Raw genomic sequence first — 18,415 nt, 5'->3', positions numbered from 1 at the left:
TCTACCCTGTGCCTGAAAGACAAAAAGTTGCCATCGCCACATCCGCACTAAGAGGACAGGCCGCGCTATGGTGGAAAATATAGGCAAATTTTTATTAGGGGAATTTGGAAGCCAGACATATACATTTGAAAATTTCAAAAAATCCTTAGTAAAGGCCTTCCCCATAGTGAAAGATCGAGCAAGGCTGGAAGCCGAACTATATATTTCTATCAACGGGATATAGAAGATTTGACGGACTTTGTTCTACGAAAAATTAAGCTGATGGATATGCTGTATGGGAAGAAACCCGATGCGGAGATTATTGAAATAATCTTACCAAGATTGTTACCCGCTGTTCAAGACTACTTCGAAATTAGAAACCCAAGCACATTGCAGGAGCTCTTCGAATTGGCGATGAAGTTTCAAACTCGCAGAATAGCGGGAAAAGCTAGAGGGGCAACGCATTCTCAAAGTACCCGAAGGAAATCTTCAAATGAGGAAACCAGAAATAGAAATCGCTCTTATGGGGGAAAGAGCTATCAAGCTAACTCATCGAAACTCGAAGGTCAAGGCCCAAAAAGAAAATTCGAAGATAAACATCCGCGTACCCAGAAGGCACAACTTGAAAGGAAAGCTTTAAACGAGTAGAGGGGCCTGTGAAAGGGAGGGTCCAGACCCCGGAAGTTTTAAAAAAACCCTCAAAAAGACATTTAAATACGGTCATCGTAAAAAACTCACATCTACCAATTATACAAGTCCTGGTTGGCGATGTATCAGTAGAAGCCCTCATCGATACAGGAGCAGAAGGAAATTTTATGAGCGAAAATTTCTTCAAAAAGAATTTTTATAGGGTACGATTATTTAAAACCAAAAATACGGAAATTATAGCGGCGCAAGGAAAAACATGTCACTGCATCGGGAAATTATCATTAAACATACAGGTAAAAGAGGAAAGCCTCAAAGTATTAATTTTTGTAGTGAAGAATCTGCAAAATCCTCTTATTTTAGGTATGGAGTTTTTAAGGGCCCCGAGGGCCAAATTGAATTTTCAAGACAGTTCCATGGTGCTGGAGATGGACCAGAGGGTGGTGGAACCTGTGGAGAAACCGCAAGTGGACCTTAGCCATCTGAATGACCATGAAAGGCAAGCCATCCAGCAAGTGGTGAGTAATTTTTCTAACTTGTTTTCAGAAAAGCCGGGAAATTGTCAAATAGTTACGCATAAGATATAATTAACTGCCAAAAAACCTTGTAGGACTAAACCTTATCGGTACGACAAACAAAAAGACGTAATCATCGAAGAACATATTCAGAAGATGTTAAAGAATAAAATAATAACGCCCATAAATAGTGAGTACGCGAGTCCAGTCGTACTATGTAGGAAAAAGAACGAGTTTCCTCCTTCGGATAAAAGGGCTTGGAGGTTTGCTATCGATTACAGAAAACTAAATAGTATTACTAAATTTCCAGTTTACCCTTTGCCGGTTATAGAGGAAATTATTAGACAGATCAAATCGACAAGATACATGTCTACTTTGGACTTAACGTCTGGCTACTATCAAATAGCTATGAGACCCGAAGACGTACATAAAACCGCGTTTATAACAAAATCGGGCACTTATGCATTTTTACGCATGCCCTTTGGGTTGTGTGGGGCCCCATCAACATTCCAGAGAGCTATGGACATTGTTCTAAAGCCTGTCCTAGGAAAATCAACTTTAATTTATCTAGATGATATAATTATAACGAGTAGTATGTTGGAACAAGACATTAATGATCTAGAACAAGTTTTTAAATTATTAAAAGAGGCCGGTCTTACAATTAATGCCTCAAAATGCAAGTTCGCAACTAAAGAACTTAAATATCTCGCTTATAAAATTTCGCAAAAGGGTATAGAAACGCAAGATTCAAAAATAAAAGCCATCAAGAATTTTCCACCGCCCAACACCGCCAAGAAACTTTCTTCTTTCCTTGGGTTATGTTCTTACTATCGGTCTTTAATAAAAGATTTCGCTAATATTGTTGAACCACTCTTAGTAATCAAAAGAAAGAGAGGTAAATTTACGTGGACAGCGGAAGCAAATACAGCCGTTGAAAGATTAAAAGAAGCGCTCATCAATGCCCCTGTTTTAAAATTCCCGAAGGGGGACGAAAACCTGGAAATTGCAGCAGATGCGTCAGACAATGCGGTGGGTGCGGTTCTTATGCAAAATAGCCATCCTCTGGCATTTTTTAGTAAAACGTTGAATCAGACACAAAAGAATTATACAGCTACAGAAAGAGAAACATTAGCCGTATTAATGGCTGTACACAAATTTCGAGTTTATTTCGGCAAAGCGCCAATAACAGTCTTTTCGGATCATGCGGCTGTTGGTAGATTTTACTCGGGGAAAAACCTAACGCCCAGGTTAATAAGATGGGCTTTAAAACTCCAAGAATATAATCTAATAATCAAATATAAACCGGGTAAGGAAAACAATGTAGCTGACGCACTTTCTCGTATAAAACTGGACGATGAAGGAAATGAACTTAAATGCGCTGTGTTGACTTCAAAAATTTTATATTCTAGAGATACGATTATCACTGAACTGAAAGCTGATCCTGAATTTGGAAATATCTATGCATATTTGAAAGACCACGAAAGCTTTGAGCACACAGATATCGATGCGATAAGAAATAGAGCAGAAAACTATGAAATAATAGATAATTTATTATTTTATACGAAAACAACAAACGAAAATCTTGAGTACAAACCAGTCATTCCAGGCTCGATTGGATTAAGCATTTTGAAGGAATTACACGACGCGAAAACAGCGGGTCATTTAGGGGTCAGAAAGACTTTAAAAAGGGTACGCGAGGCAGTATATTTCCCGCAATTATACAAAATAGTAACAGCGTATGTCAGGTCCTGCAATCAATGTCAGTTAATAAATGATATTAATTACAGCCCGGCCGGGTACTTAAATAGCATTCGCGCTACATTTCCAAATGAAATTTTAGGCATAGATCTTCTTGGTCCCTTCCCCCAGAGCGAGTTCAATAAAAATCGTTTGCTTTTAGTAATAGTAGATCATTTTTCAAAATGGACAGAAATTGTTTCACTTAAACGCGTGTCAGCCAAAACAGTCGCAGATGCATTCTTACACAGATACATTTTAAAATACGGTGCACCGACAAAAGTCATTAGCGATAACGGAAAACAATTCATTAGTCAAATATTTGAAAACATATGCACTGGACTTGGCATACGCCACATCAAAATGATTCCGTATAGACCAAAGGCAAACATAGCAGAAAGGTTGAATAAAAACATAGTAAAAATAATTCGCAGTTACGTGAGCACACATCACAAGCGCTGGGATGGCTACATAAATGAATTAGCTTATGCTTTAAGAACGGCAAATCACGATACTACGGGAAAAACCCCAGCAGAATTATTTTTAGGCAGAAAGTTAATTACGCCTTTAGATAAATTATTCTTTGTGCAACAAAGAGAGCAAGAGTTTAAACAGAAAGATGTGCAAAAACTTATTGATCAGGCGCTTAAAAGCTCGGATACGGCAAGAAATAAGCAAAAAGCATATTATGATAGAAAACGCCGTGAAGCAGAATTTAAAGTTGGGGATAAAGTATTGAAGCGGAAATTTTCTTTATCAAGTGCCCCAGACAATTTTACGGCAAAGCTAGCTCCAAAATTTGAAGGCCCCTACGTAATTCACGAAATCAAAGGTGTCGTATTATATCTTAAGAACGAGAGAGGGGAGATCTGTAAAGCAAGTCCCGACCAGGTGAAAAAATACTATAATCCAAATGATTTTGAAATCCTTAAAAGTTTCTTGCAGGACTCAAGTCTAAACGAAGTAGAAGGTCCAGAGATAACAACAACTGTTCCACCACCCAAGAAGCAGAGAACTGAAGAGAGACCTAGCCCTTTTACAACCCGGACGACGGTACCAAAAAGAAAAAATAAAAACTTTCAAACTCCAGCATTTAAGAAAAACAATACAGATGCACCGCGTAAAGAAACCGTGGTAAAGAGCAAAACACCACCTACAACGGATCGCAGGAGAAATTATACATCAAGGAGAACGCGCCTAGGGCCAGACAGTCAGGTGCGAGCAAGGCCGCCGTTCCAGAAACTGAAACGGCAGCAGGAGGAACAAAAATACCAGGAACAACAGAAGAAATTCAAGAAGGACTCCAGACCGGAGGACGTCAAGACCAGCCGTCCCATGGAAAAACGGAAACGACAACAACCCGACGATTACTCCGCCAAGAGGCCAGCATGCAGAGGACGCAAAAGAAAAACTAATGTGGACGACACTCGGAGGTCAGTAAGGAGAAGATTGACGTCCATGAAACCTATAACTTGGGAACAGTATTGCCAGAAAAGAATGACGGAGTTTCAATCATCGAAAACTCAAAGATAAGTTAAAATCTTCTATAAAATTTTTTTTTTCTCTTTTGTTCCGAAACGTTATGCATAAGTACGAAGTTCTATGTTTTGACGAAAGTCAATATGTCTCGGTTGAGACTTAGTTTTGTTTTACTTTATTTAGCTAAGGCAAAAGTATATTCTTTAAGTATAAAAGCTAAGAACAAGCATTTTCTATTGGTCGAAAGACTAATTCTGTTATGTTAAAGCCAAAATTTGGCCGAAGATAAAAATAATTTCGTATTCTTGTATTAATAAGAATTTTAGTTTCAGTGCCGCCAGCTTGGCGAAGAATGAGTAAAGTAAAAATTTATTTTCTCTTATTCATTTTATGGTAAATTGTAAAAATTATATGTATTAAAATTTTGTAAATGTACGTAAATACTTGAATGTTATATAAAAGTAGAATTTAGTCTAGAAGCATAAAATTGTAGATGCTAAAAGTGAATGCTTAAAAGCAATGAAGTCAAAATTTAAGTAGTAAATTGTAGATAAAGTCATGCTTTAGAGCGAAAGCCTGCATGTTTAAAGATGAATGAGGGGGAAGTTAGAATGAATGTGTTTTGTAGGGTTCTCCACCTACACTTTAATTTTAAGAATATTAAAGTAGCTCATCGAGTTGTAGAATGTTGAGTAAGGTGTGTCTATTTGGTCGTTGAATTCTAACAAATCATGGTGGTTAGGGGAAGTGTTGTAAGACTAAAACACGAATATTCCCGTTTGACACCACACATGGTGGAGAGCCAGGGTAAAGTTAAATTAATGCTTGAAAAATTGAATGAATGTGAATTAAGCAATAACTAAGGAAAGCGAATCGTTTAAAAACAAAAACTTATTGTGTCAAGAAAGTGTAAATTATAATGTATTTAGAAAGATACTGATACTTATTCCTTCCAGATGCTGGAAGGAAAAGACCAAGATTGATTGATGAAGTCCAGGAAAAGTTGCTGTAAGAAGAGAGAGTTATAAGTATACACAGAAATTTAGTATACAATTTGTTACATAAGATTTTTTTTGTGTAAACGAGGTTCTTGAGAGTTAGTTCAGAATTATAGAAGCTTACAACAGGTCGTTTGTAGGACCTGCTTCCAAGTTTTCCAAATTCTGGCAGCGACAAATGTAGGGTTTATATTTATTTTAACTAACATTTATTTTAAGTTTAAACTACCTTTCCTGTCAAGCCTTACTTTCCCCTGGAACTGCCAATGCCAGAGTATGTAAATTTTAGTAGAACGCGCAAGGATTCAAATTATCAGCGGAAGTATTCTGAGTTAAATAGAAAGGAAACGAGTTCGAGGTGTGCTGTTCTTACTTCACGAGCGCGGAGGTAGTTAGCCAGAAATTGAAGAACCCCGCGTTTCGGCCTGTGTGCTTGCCTGGAAGAATTGTTAATCGTTCAAGTGATCTTCAAGTTTGCTGAATTAGCAGCGGTATTGTAAAACGCGGTGAGGTTAGTTACTTTTAGAGAGCCTCGTAGTTAAGAGTCTGGTCTTTAGTTTCTTTTCAGGTTATTATTTTTATTTTACCGCCGAGTTGGCGTAGTTTGTGAGCGTCAAGAGCACGCACTTGTAATTTATTACGTTGAATAAAAAGGGACTTAAACCCTTAACAAGACTCTGTCATTTATCCAGTTTCAACAGTCACCTCTTGGTTGCGTGCAAGTTGGAGGCGCGCAACGCTACAAAGGAATTTAATAATTTTAAGGAGGCTTTAGTATAATTTTTGTAGGATTTAAAAAAATATTTAAAATAAGAAATTTCAGTAACTTAATGAGTTTCGGTGTTTAATGATAACTAAATAATTATGTTAGAGTACTTAAGTTCATTCCTCAGGAAGTAAAATGTCAAATTGTGACTACTTTTAAAATTAAGTTTATGTAGGGAACTGGATCCAGCTATTTCAGCTACCTTAACATAATGTTACGAATGTTGTATATATATGAGATGATGATTTTGGTGCAATTGTATGTGAAATTGTACTTTTCTGTGTAACGTAGCACGACATATCTAAAGAGAGGAGCTATGCCGGAAAAGTAAGACCACAGGGTCAAGTCCATTTAATATTGAGTAAATGAGTATCTTGGTAATTTTGCGAGATATCGTTCAAGCTGACAACAGCTTTGGCGACTTATTTTGTCACAAAATTTGGCAAAAAAATCACCAAAAGTCGCCAGACTTGGTGACCATTTGGCAACATTCTGGTCTGGCATTTTGGTAACATTTTATTAATCTATAATCAGATCTGTGTATTATGAACCCGTATGCAGCCCAAATCTATTACAAACCCATATACAAGCAACAATTTTGGTGTCAGAACTGGTATTGGAATACCAGTGACAAGAGTGATGGAGGAACAATTAAGACAGCTGGCAGCAACCTTCGCTGCATTTAATGAAGAGATGAAGCAGGACAAAAATCCATTACAGAAGAGATGAATGTTGTTAAAAAAGAGATGAAAGCACACAAAATATCGATTAAAGAAGAGATGAAAGCAATTCAAGCCGCAACTAATCTTCTTGCAATTTGTCCATTACTCAACAATTCATCTAAATTTTGCATCCATGGAAGCCAAATTTCCTATCTGGTTCTTCATTTATAGTAACATTCATAGAAAAGTGTTCTGCATTCCTCCTTTTCAAATTCTACAGAATTCTAAATTTCACAAAGGTCACCTATTCCTATGGTTTATAGGTTCCACAAATTAGTGATATCATCACTCTGAATGAGAGGAAAGGGTATACGACTTTCTTCACTGAGCTTTCCTCATTTTCATTTAAAAATTTCTATCATTTTTTCCTTTAAGAAATTTTTTTGGGAGAAAGGTGTTTCACAATTAAAAATAAACTGTTAATCACACTGACTTAAAACATATAGCTAATTAATTAGATTTAAATTGGTATTCTAGCCACATATAAAAAATCCATAAAGATGTGACAGAAAGCAATATCTGGAAAAAAATAATTTATAAAATATATTTACCTGTATATGATGGATACAATTTTTTTAGCCTTTGGTTAATTTCATCCTTTTCTATAGGTAGACGTCTACATGCAAGATCATTCCATAAGGCTTCAGCTTCTGACATGAAAAACTTTTCATTTTCTTCTACAGCAATAAAATATTATTTTAAAACAAACACATAAAAAAAAAAATTAAAGCACATTTAGGGGGAATTTTAAAGTTTTCAGAGGTCAGCCTTTTATTGGTACTTACATATTAATGCAACCACCTTTGCACAATTTAGCAATTTTTTACAGATGAAAAGGTAAAAGTTACTTAGCAAGTGCAAGTTGATGGTTTTCGAGACTTTTTTTTTAAAAAAGATCCCTAAACTACTGATATTTATTGTAAGTTCGCAAACATTATCAACATTTGAAAAGTAAAAGAAACACAAAGCTATGGCATTGTGCAAACTAGCTACATCGGCTCTCTACTAAATGTGTCTCCTCATTGCTTCCTTTAGAGATTTTGAGTCAAAATTATGAATTTCTGAAGAAATTTTACTGCAGTTTCATTCATCATTGGTAAATTCCACAACTGCATATTTTAAAATTAAGGCATGAAATATCAAGATTTGGTTATAAAAGTTATTTCAAAACAACAAAAAGACAGCATGCTAAAATGGTGATGGAGCTTGATTGAATGATTGTTATGAGCATGGTTGCCTGAAGAATCGTTATGCACATGGCTGCCAGAGTTTGGCACATTCTGTAAATTTGGCAACTTCCACTAAGGTGGTTGCAATACTCTTTTATTTACCTATTTAGTATTTACTTTTAGTTTATGAATATCAAAAACTATTTTTATTCAAGTTTTGGTATTTATCAACATTTTATATAATTTCTTTATTTAATTTATGAAATACATAGAAAAATTATCAAAAATTTAAATAACTGTATATGTATTTTTCAAGTTTTAGAAAGAAGAGGAGATGATTGTCTAGCAGTGGTCAAAGGGGTGTATGGGGCAAAACAGGTTGAGAACTACTAGTCTGGAGAAATTGCAGAACATGCGTATTAGCTGATACCAGCTGTCACATCACAACAAATGACTGACACTGTTTGGTGATGAAATATACTTTTGAAATCAGGAAAATAATGAAACAGTTTTTATTTATTTATTATTTACAGCACAGTTTGACAGTATCAAGTTGCTATTCTCCCCCAACTTGACTCTACTTTCCTAGTTTTGGAACTTTACTGGCCATTGCTTACATTACATTTTATCATACATCTTCCATAATTTATAATTTCACAGTATGACAGTTGGAACATATGTCATTTTTTGGAAAAATATCAAAAACTGGAAAAAACTGATTGCTTCTGCTTAATTTCTTGGTAAATCGTATAAATATACATATATATGTAATATCTCATTAGTATGAAATCTGTTACTTCATAGAATACCTAGTTTTTTTCATAAAATGATTCATCACTGAGAATCATTGGTCAGAATAGCCTATTATTTTTAATCTACTGTAAAGTGGTAATAAATAATGGCGATTATATAATTATAATCATATTAAATTTATGTTTCAATATGGAAAGTAATTAACGATCATTTGTATTCAATATACTGAGATCATTGTAGCAAATAATTTTTCCACCACACTCTGAAAATATCAATAAGAAACACATTTACCTTTCAACCTAACTGAATGTATGAACTCTTCCAGACTATAGGGAAGGGGGACTTGATAGGTAGAACACCTAGTGTGTTGCACAGCTATTGGCATATTAATGTCAGTTCATTCCACATTAGTTAATTGTTTCCATGTGCTGTGCAACATAACACTGCTTGTGTCAGATATGAAGTTATTTTGTCAAGTTTCATAATTACGTTAATTTATATAAGTTTCTTTTATTAAAAAAAAGGTATAAATTTTTTAAAACCTTAAGTCGATTTCAATGATGAATTCTTTAAGTGATGGAAGAAAAAAGAAGCAGCAAATTTAAAAAAAAAAGAAGCAGCAAATTTGAATCTATGATAAGTTGCGTCATGTGAAAGAGAACAGTTCTTTCTTCTTTTTTTTCAGAAGTTATTACATTTGATAGCAGATTTAACTGGGTAAACATCAGATAAAAAACTGTCATGTGATTACTGGTTACTTCAACATTATGAAATCCTTGAAAATCAAGAAGTAAAAATATTAAGACTCCCAGTGATCAATGCAAAACCAGATGTACTGTTTTATTGTTCAAGTGATTATTTGTTTGGCATTTTATATGAAACTCATTCATCTATAGGCAAAGATCACATGTTAAAAGAACTAGAATATTATAGAAATATTACACAAAACAATATTACAATTTTCCTGAATCTTTGCAAGCCTTGTCAGCAAAAAAAAAAAAGGGGGGGGGGGGGTAAAAAGAATTGATATTAAACCTATGTTTTTTTTTTGTGTTTTTTTTTTTTTTTTTTTTTTTTTCCTTACGTAAGACATCAGGTATCATAGATTGATATACATGAACTCACAACCTGATGGAAACTTGTGATTACCTTACTCAGTCTGCTGTATTTCTGTGTCTTCAAAGCAAAGACAGCAGAAAAAGTTGTAGCACAATTGGTGAATATATTCTTGTTATTTAGAGCCCCATGTATATTACAGTTGGAGAATGGAAGGGAATTTTACATACATATTGGAATTTCACAGACTTATTGATGACTTGAAAATAACTCGGGAAGAGTTTAAGATTGGACACAGCAAACCAAGAAATAGCCTAAGTAAAGGCAGTGTTGAAGGAGTAAATCAGGCTAGAGAAAGCATGTTTATGACATGGATGCATAATAAGTAGTATACTTCCTACAATAATAGTCTCAAATTTACTTAGGTCATGATAGGCTTTTCACTCTTTCCACTGATAAACAGAGCTTATAGAGTCCCTTTATGGGGCTATGTTTAGTTGATTACAAAAAAAAAAAAAAAAAAAATTAATTACAAAATTACAAAAAAAAAATAGAGATTACAAAAATACTCCATGAAATTTATTACAGTGAAAAGTCGTTAATTCGGACACCCATAATCCGGAATGATCTATAATCCAGACCTCAAAGCTACAAACATTCTGCGCATGTGTCGCTTTGACGCATGCGCGTAAGACCTTTACGGCTGCGAATATGCGTGTGTGCATGCCCAAAATGCGTTTACGCATGCGCATTTAATGTATAACGAACGGTATAAGCTAAGCTAAAATTATCTAATTCAGTTAATGTTGCAGATTGTGTTGTTCCTTAATCTTCTTATTGGATCCGGCTTATTATTTTTTTAAGACTGTTAGAGCAATTGTATAAAAGCAAACTAGAACTTTCGATTATGTCAAAAAGAATTTCCGATTCTGGAGCTACCAAAGGATCTATAAAGCAAAAGCATGTTTCGATGTCCATCAAATAAAAAGTGGAATTGCTGCAAAAAAGGGATAAAGGCTTATCCTTTGATTGTCTAACCATTCCGAAATATGTTTATCAATTTCACATTGCTCTGCGACGGCGGGAAGGGGGGGGGACTCGGCCCGCAATGAACTGGAAGATCTGTCAGCACTATCCTTATCTTCAGGGAAGATGTTTTTATTTTATTTGGCTTATAATTCCTTACTAAACATAGTATTTCATCTCGATGTACTCCGTCTTTGATATGATTTAAATCAAATTCCTCGTCATTATAATTTGCTTCCGATAGCGAAGAAAGTAAAGTAAACAAATAAATATTAAGCTTTTTTTTGTAAATTTTCATACCCTTTAGATCATAATTGTTCTTTATTTCATAAATTACGGTTTCATATTTTTAATTTTATAATTTCTGCATGCCATCTTACCAGATTTAAACTGATGATCTATAATCTGAAAAAAATCGATAATCCGGAATCGCCGAAGTCCCGCCGAATTAACGACTTTTGACTGTGATGCTGTTCTTCCAAGGATCATATGCAAAAAATGTTCTTCAAACAGAATACAAATTTGGCATAATCACTATTCATAACGAATTTATCATTGTAAAAAAAAGCAAACAAATTAGCTTTCCTTAAATACTTTTTTGAACAAACAGTTCCTAATAAAGTTTAATAAATGATATCATATACAATAGTTCGTTCACATAAAAAAGTTATGACAATGATAAAAATGCCACAATTACATAGAAGTAAATAATTTTTAAATGTAGCTTGGAGCTTATTAGATATTATGAGAGAGAAAGAAACTTATGAGGTAATGCAGTAAGGAACAATCATGTACCACAATATGGTTTGCAGCATTAATTTGCATCGAGTTCAAATATGTTTGGTGTTATTCTGATTGAAAAATTCTTTGGTTAAGTGATGATTTTTTTATTGATAACAGTAAAAAAAAAGTTAATTAACGTTTATAAAATGCATGCTGCATACAGAGGAAATTGCATTTCAAGAAAAACTGTCTATAAGTGGAATACTTATTTTCTTTAAAGTTCTAAGAAAAACTAGCCTATTAAGTGTAATAATTACATCCAATCGTAGAAAACATGGATGACTATTTGAAGGCAAACTGTAAAATGATGTATGAGTTATAGCACATCATGGATAGTTATGCATGAAAAGATGGGATGCACAGAAATTTGCACAGTGGGTGCCAAAGATGAAGGGTATGTGCAAGGTCTTTGAATTTGATCCTGCACTGAATATTTGCTGCAGTGTCTGACTCTTCTTCTTACAATTATTATCAAAGCTTTCATTCATTCAAGCACTGTTTATAAAAATACTTCTGCATAACAAACTCTTTTATATGGTAACATCCAGTGTGTTGCACAGATGTTGCCCTATAATTTCATATTTAATTAGCCAGCAAAACCTAAAAATATGTCACTGGAAGGGAGAATCAAACAAGTATAGTAAATAAAAAAAAAAAAAAAAAATTAAAAAAAAAAAAAAAAAAATAGCAAATTTACTCACTTGGTATAAGTTTAGAAGCTGCATTTATTAATGCTTCTGGAAGTCTAATAGGTGCAATTTTTTGAACCCCCAGATGCTTTCGATGCTTTAAATCACCACTTTCCAGAAGACTTTCCATTTCTGGTAACAATTCAACAGTGTATTTTTGTCCAGTTAATAGATGCTAAAAACACAAATATTATTATTATTACAAAAAAGTATGCAAATATATAAAGTTAATAATCATTTTAAAACAAATCATACTTAATGTTCATAAGAATTATAAATCAAAATTAACTTTCTTGTAAGACATATAAGAATAATTTAGCATGAAAAATAAAACAACTTTTAAAAATATAATGTATCTATATTTTTATATACTTTTTAAGCTAAGCTGTTTACAGTTCACGTTAAAAAATAAAATCTTTCACAAGAAATTTTGCACAGTATTTCTATTTTATATTTTATATGAAATGTTATTTTTATTTCTATGGCTCTTGGTGAAAACAATAAAGCTAAAAGATAGTTATCCAGCTTAACTAATTATAAGAATATTTATTCAGATGAACAATTATATGAATAGTTAAATTATTGACAAGTCTGCCTTACATACTAAAAATTAGAAAATACAATTTCATAAGATTTGCATTAAATAGCATGACAGTTTTTCTCTATATATTGATTCTATGCCTTAAATTATGCCAATGCATAGACTCCAACCTTCAGCAAACCTTGTCAGTAGTCAACGCGCGAACGACATTTTTACAACTTTGAAAATGTGCGCGTAGCGTATGTTGTAATTAACCATTCATTAATTTTAAATTAATAATTAATTGTAATCAATTTTATTACATTTAAAATCCATATACATATAAAACTGAATAATTAAAAATATACCTTGTAAATTATATGCACATTTAATTAGAAATTTTCTTTTAACTCCTCAAGCATTCACTAATAAAAAGTACTTCAAATCACTACTAATCATAGAAAAAATCAGAAGCTATAAATCATATCTTTATTCTGGATATGATTTCTACAGGGAAATAAAATTTAAATAACCAAGAATGATACATATAAGTATTAAACAAAATACGCATAATTTATGAATGCAAAGATTTATATGTAGCATGCTTAGCAAGCTTAAGTTCTGATTTTGAGAATGTTTTTTTATAACACAGTTCTTCATTTGCCTGCATATTTATTTTTTCAATCAAAACTGCTTCAAGAGTTTTAAGACCTAAATTTGGTCGAAATTCCGTCTGATTTTTTTTAACAATAGAAAAAATTCTTTCGCAAGCTGCATTTGAATGAGGTATTATTAAGACAGCAAGCATTACAGAAGGCAATACTTTGTATTTAATACACCCATTCATATTTTTTAATTTGGCAATTTCTCCCCATGCTATATCAATACGCAAATCTACAATTTCTTTCAAATCATCTACTTGATACATGGAAAATTCAATTTCTACTTGATTAAGACATTTTTCATCAATAATGGATGGAAAAGTATTCATCAAGTAAAGAACAGATGAAAATGAGACTTCAGTTCTCAAGTTGATGTCAGCAACTTCAGCATGTTTTAGAAATGGATCACTCAGTGGAAATTTATCAATTATATATGAACATGCAGTTACAAAAGAAGCTCGCACAGAATTGAAAAATGATTTCACTTCACTTTCATTCAACTTGGCATTTTTTAAATATAGTCTTGTTTCCGCACCAATCACTAAATTTTCATTTTCTTTTTGTTTACTATACTTCTGAAATGGAATAGACGTTAGAGTAACATCTTCATTTTCTTTAGAAATTACTGATGGTTTTACGAATCTAACAAATAAATTCATTAAAAGTTCAAAAAGTTCTCTTCTCAATTTATGTATATAAGGAGCTTGTTGTTGCAAATTAATATTTACTGTTATAAACAAAGGCAAAGTATTTTTCAAAAATAACAAGTACAATTTGGTGGTCGGTGACTGTAAAATTTTTTTAATGTTTTGCAATCTCTTTCCTTCATTCTCACTGTTATCTGGTTTATCTCCAAAAAAATTTATCACAGCATCCCACTGTTCCAAAATCCTTGTTATAGATTCTAAAAGAGACAACCATCTCGTACTGCAATATTTCAAAATTTTATGAGATTTTGCATTCTGTCCCAAAATTTGTTGAGCAACTTTGAAGCTATGCTTCCGTTTCGAACTTTTCTCCAAGTAAAAATATATATCTATTATCAACATTTCAATTTCTGAGCCAATTAATTTTTCAGTAGCTTTTTTTGCAGCTATATGCAAGAGGTGGCACGGACAACCTCGGGTGATTATACTTGGTTGATGCATTTTGATAAATGATGCTACACCTTTAAACTTTCCAATCATATTACTAGCATTATCTGAAGAAAATGATAAGCAATTTTTCCATTCTAAACCTTTGTTTTTAAAGTTTTCATTTATACAATTAAAAATACCTTCTCCTGTATTATTAGTGCATTCTAAAATAGAAATCAATGAAGTAATTATCACTCCCTTTTCTTTACTGTAGTATGTTATAACCAATGGGTACAGTTTGTTATCATTACTTCCATCAGTACTTAGAGAAAATGATGTACTGCACACTGATTTTATAATATCAGCAACAGTATTTTCTGCAAGCGTTTTCACAATAGCAGCAGTTTTGGTATGACCGCAGCTAAATTTTTTTGCTATGGCAGAATCCGGAAACATTGCTTTGAAAAGCTCTTTGGAATGATCCGAAACAGAAAGCGGTAGATTATGTTCAATTAAAAAACGAACAAAATAGCATTCGGCTTTTATAGGATCTGTTTCATCATCTTTTATTAAGAAATTTGTTATTTCTTTAGATTTTACGGTGCCAAGTTCTATATGCTTTTGAGAAAACACATGCCGTTTACAGTCATCTTTTCCGCCATGAGCAACTGAGAAGTCTTTGTTGCATACACTGCAGTGTGCGTGATTCACAGAAATTTCGGACGCTTTAATGCATGGAAATTCTGAAGAATATGAATCTTTAAACTTCTGCTTTGATAATTTTGGCTTCTTCGTTCAAGGCAGCATTATGATTAAAAATCTTTCACCTGATTCACAGTTCACAAGACACACACTAAGCTCTCGCCGTAAACTACACAATGCAGCCGAACGCAGCCTAAACACGCATCAGCGAGGAACCTGGGAGACAGACAATTGGGTGGAACTATTGATAAGTCGTTAACGGTTGGAGTTACTGATCTACGATTGGCTAATTCTTCAAAACTAGGAATGCACTCAACAGGTGATATATGATAACACGAGTATTCAGCCAATCATCGGATGAATTAGTTGGTTCCGTTTTGCGTACTGGTTCTCCTGCTCTTGTTTCTGTAAAATTCGTAGTTTTTCATGAATTTCCGTAGAAACTACGGAGAATCCGTAGTAGTTGGAGTCTATGCCAATGTAACAAGTTTTGCAAAAATTACACAAGCAAACTTTTTTTTTTAAAGTAGCCCTCACATTTATAATGTTTAATTCAAAATTTGGTTTATATTTCATAACATTGCTTTCTAATGAATTTTTTGCATCATCTCTAATCCTTGCTTAATGAAAGCAAAGTTCAGCCATTTGGGGGGGAAAGGGGTCCCCCCCTTAAGTTAGGTATTAGGCATTAACTAGCCATCTACCAATACATTGCCACCACTCTGCTTTCCTGAAATTCTGGCAGAAAACCTAGAAGCTGCTGTGTCTTCTGAAAACATGAAATTTTACATTTTTCTTGGCAAAGGATACAATTGAAATATAATTTTAAAAACTACCAACAAAATGTTCGAATAAGAACAGGGAAATAGTTCATGGGAAATTGCTTACTTTTCTTATTTGGTAGAGTTCCTATAAAGACAGCAACAAGCTATGAAAAATAAATCTGCTCACTGTGACTGCCAAACAATTACAACTGGAAATTACAAAACCTGTTTAATCCGAATGATGTTAAAAATACATCTTATTGTCAAAAGATGGCAGTAAGTTGGTACCCAACCTTTAATGTATATATGTACCACCATCTTCCTCTGCTTTCTTCTTATGAATAAAATTTAACAGACTATATTTTATTATCCTAACACAGAGTATTTTAATTTAAAAACAAAAATAATTTATTTGAAAATCAGACTTGTGTTAAAATTTTTTTAAGAAAATATAATTGATTAAATTTCAAAGAAATGCTTCCATATGTTCAGTAATTTAATTAGTACATTTTAGGTTAAATGCTTTATATATTTCTTGTTAAAATAAATTAGTAGTTGCCTTGAAGATTATGTCTTAAAGAGTTAAAATTAATAGAAAGGCAGTTTTCCGGTCTGTACAAAACTCATAATGAATTCTAATGGCTACACTTCCTAAATTGCATATTTTAATGACTAAAAATTAGAACTGTTAAAACTAGGACTAAACACTAGGAATTCAAATATTTTGCAAAAATGAAAAACAATTTTAAAAACTTATAAACTTTACAGAAGTAATTTATATATTCCATTTCTTTATCTAGTTTTGTTAAATTTTGATTATTACTTCACTCGGCAATTAATGCCATACAAAAATTGTTTCAAGTTTCATTTGAAAATTTATCTTTTACTGTTATGGTGAAAATTTTCGCAAAGGTGACATTGTTGGGTACTATGAACCAACAAATAAAATCACACCATATTAGATTGCAATTAGAAGTTTTTAGATTATAAGATAATTATTTTCTCAGAAATACTATATGTGGCTTTTAGAGGCAGTTACCTTAGGGAGATGATTGCTGTAGGATATATAGGGATGATAAAAAAAATAAGTAAATCAAAATTCTAACTGTGAAAGGTTGTATCTTGCAAATAGTTGCAAACATAAGCTATTTTTATGATGCGTGCTGAATTTCATTTTAACTGTGTTTTGTAACTGTATGATTACTCTAGTTAGGTTCTAGCAACAGTGAGATATTGCTGTTCTATTTTTTTAAGAGTTAAATTATGCTTTGTTTTTGAGATATAAAGAAAAATGGTGTCTTTTTGTAATATTTAAAGATGCACATAATGAGTTTCAATGCACTTACAGTGTAATAAATGTGTGTCTCATCAAATAACTTGGGAGTTTTATAGAATCGTTATTGACCTTGAAGTATTCTGAGAGCCAATTATTTGTCATGTGGCACCTGCAGACAGGACTGGAATGTAACTGCAACTAAAAGTAAGCAATTTGCTTTCCTTATTTTTAAGTATAGAAGCTTTAAATTTAGCACGTAAGCAATGTTGTTGAATATTTCCTAAATTGTGTGATGAATTTTATCAAAGAGAAAATAACTTAAGTGATGAAGAAAAAAATCTTAGAATTAAGGGTTACTCAAGAGAAATCAAAATTAATGCTTTCAGGTGAAAATGATTTTAAGCAAGAATTATTTAAACAAGTTATAGATGAAAAAATTATCAAAAGAGAGATTGATGAGTCAGAATCATATTTAGATAGATGGAGAAAGAATGTAAGATGAATAAATTACTACAAGTGTCAGAAGAGAAAACTTCTTATATATAGGATGTACATCAGTTTTGCAGATTCCTAATACAATGCTACATTATGCCAATATAAAATTATCAACATTTAATGGTGATTTAAAAAATTAGCTTAATTTTTAGGTACAATTTAAGAAAATTGATAAGGATCCTAATATTGATAATCAAGATAACTTTACATATTTATATCAGGCCATGCAGTAAGGTTCTGTTGCAGAAAAATTAATTAAAAGTTTCTCACCAAGAGGTGAAATTTAAAAGAAAGCTGTAAAACAATTACATGCATGTATCAGAAAGGATGAACTGTTAATTCAAGTCTATGTAAGAGACTTAATGGCTTTAATACTTCAAAAGCAAAACACACCAGGTTGGTCTTTAAGAAAACTTTATGACCAACTGGAATCTAAGCTTTGTGCTTTGGAAGTTCTAGGGGTTACTAGAGATAAATATGCAGTCATGCTTTCTCCTCTTGAATCTTCTTTGCGTGATGAGACACTCAAAGCATGGGATCGTTACCAAGCAGTTAACAGTAAATCTAAAGATTTAAATCCAAAATCCAGTGAAAATTCTTAGC

General features: G+C 32.8%; 1 protein-coding gene across 2 annotated transcripts in view; it reads right to left on the bottom strand.

Annotated features, from left to right (window-relative positions):
- LOC118190978 (ribosome assembly protein METTL17, mitochondrial) overlaps positions 1–18,415 on the bottom strand; it is a 166,848-nt gene that overhangs the window by 126,786 nt on the left and 21,647 nt on the right. The window contains exons 2-3 of one of the 2 annotated variants that reach the window (XM_085818485.1): positions 12,330–12,492; positions 7,393–7,491 (exon numbers count right to left, since the gene is read on the bottom strand). In XM_085818485.1, the coding sequence (XP_085674611.1) occupies positions 7,393–7,491; positions 12,330–12,492 (262 nt within the window). Of the gene's footprint in view, positions 1–7,392; positions 7,519–12,329; positions 12,493–18,415 lie in introns of both variants that reach the window. The other variant, XM_085818484.1, reaches the window with a different exon arrangement.

The sequence above is a fragment of the Stegodyphus dumicola genome, chromosome 6 (assembly GCF_044657685.1).
Source record: "Stegodyphus dumicola isolate Sdum_Otavi_A_Nest chromosome 6, ASM4465768v1".
NCBI classification, from domain to species: Eukaryota; Metazoa; Arthropoda; class Arachnida; order Araneae; family Eresidae; genus Stegodyphus; species Stegodyphus dumicola.
This window is presented reverse-complemented; position numbering and strand designations above follow the sequence as displayed.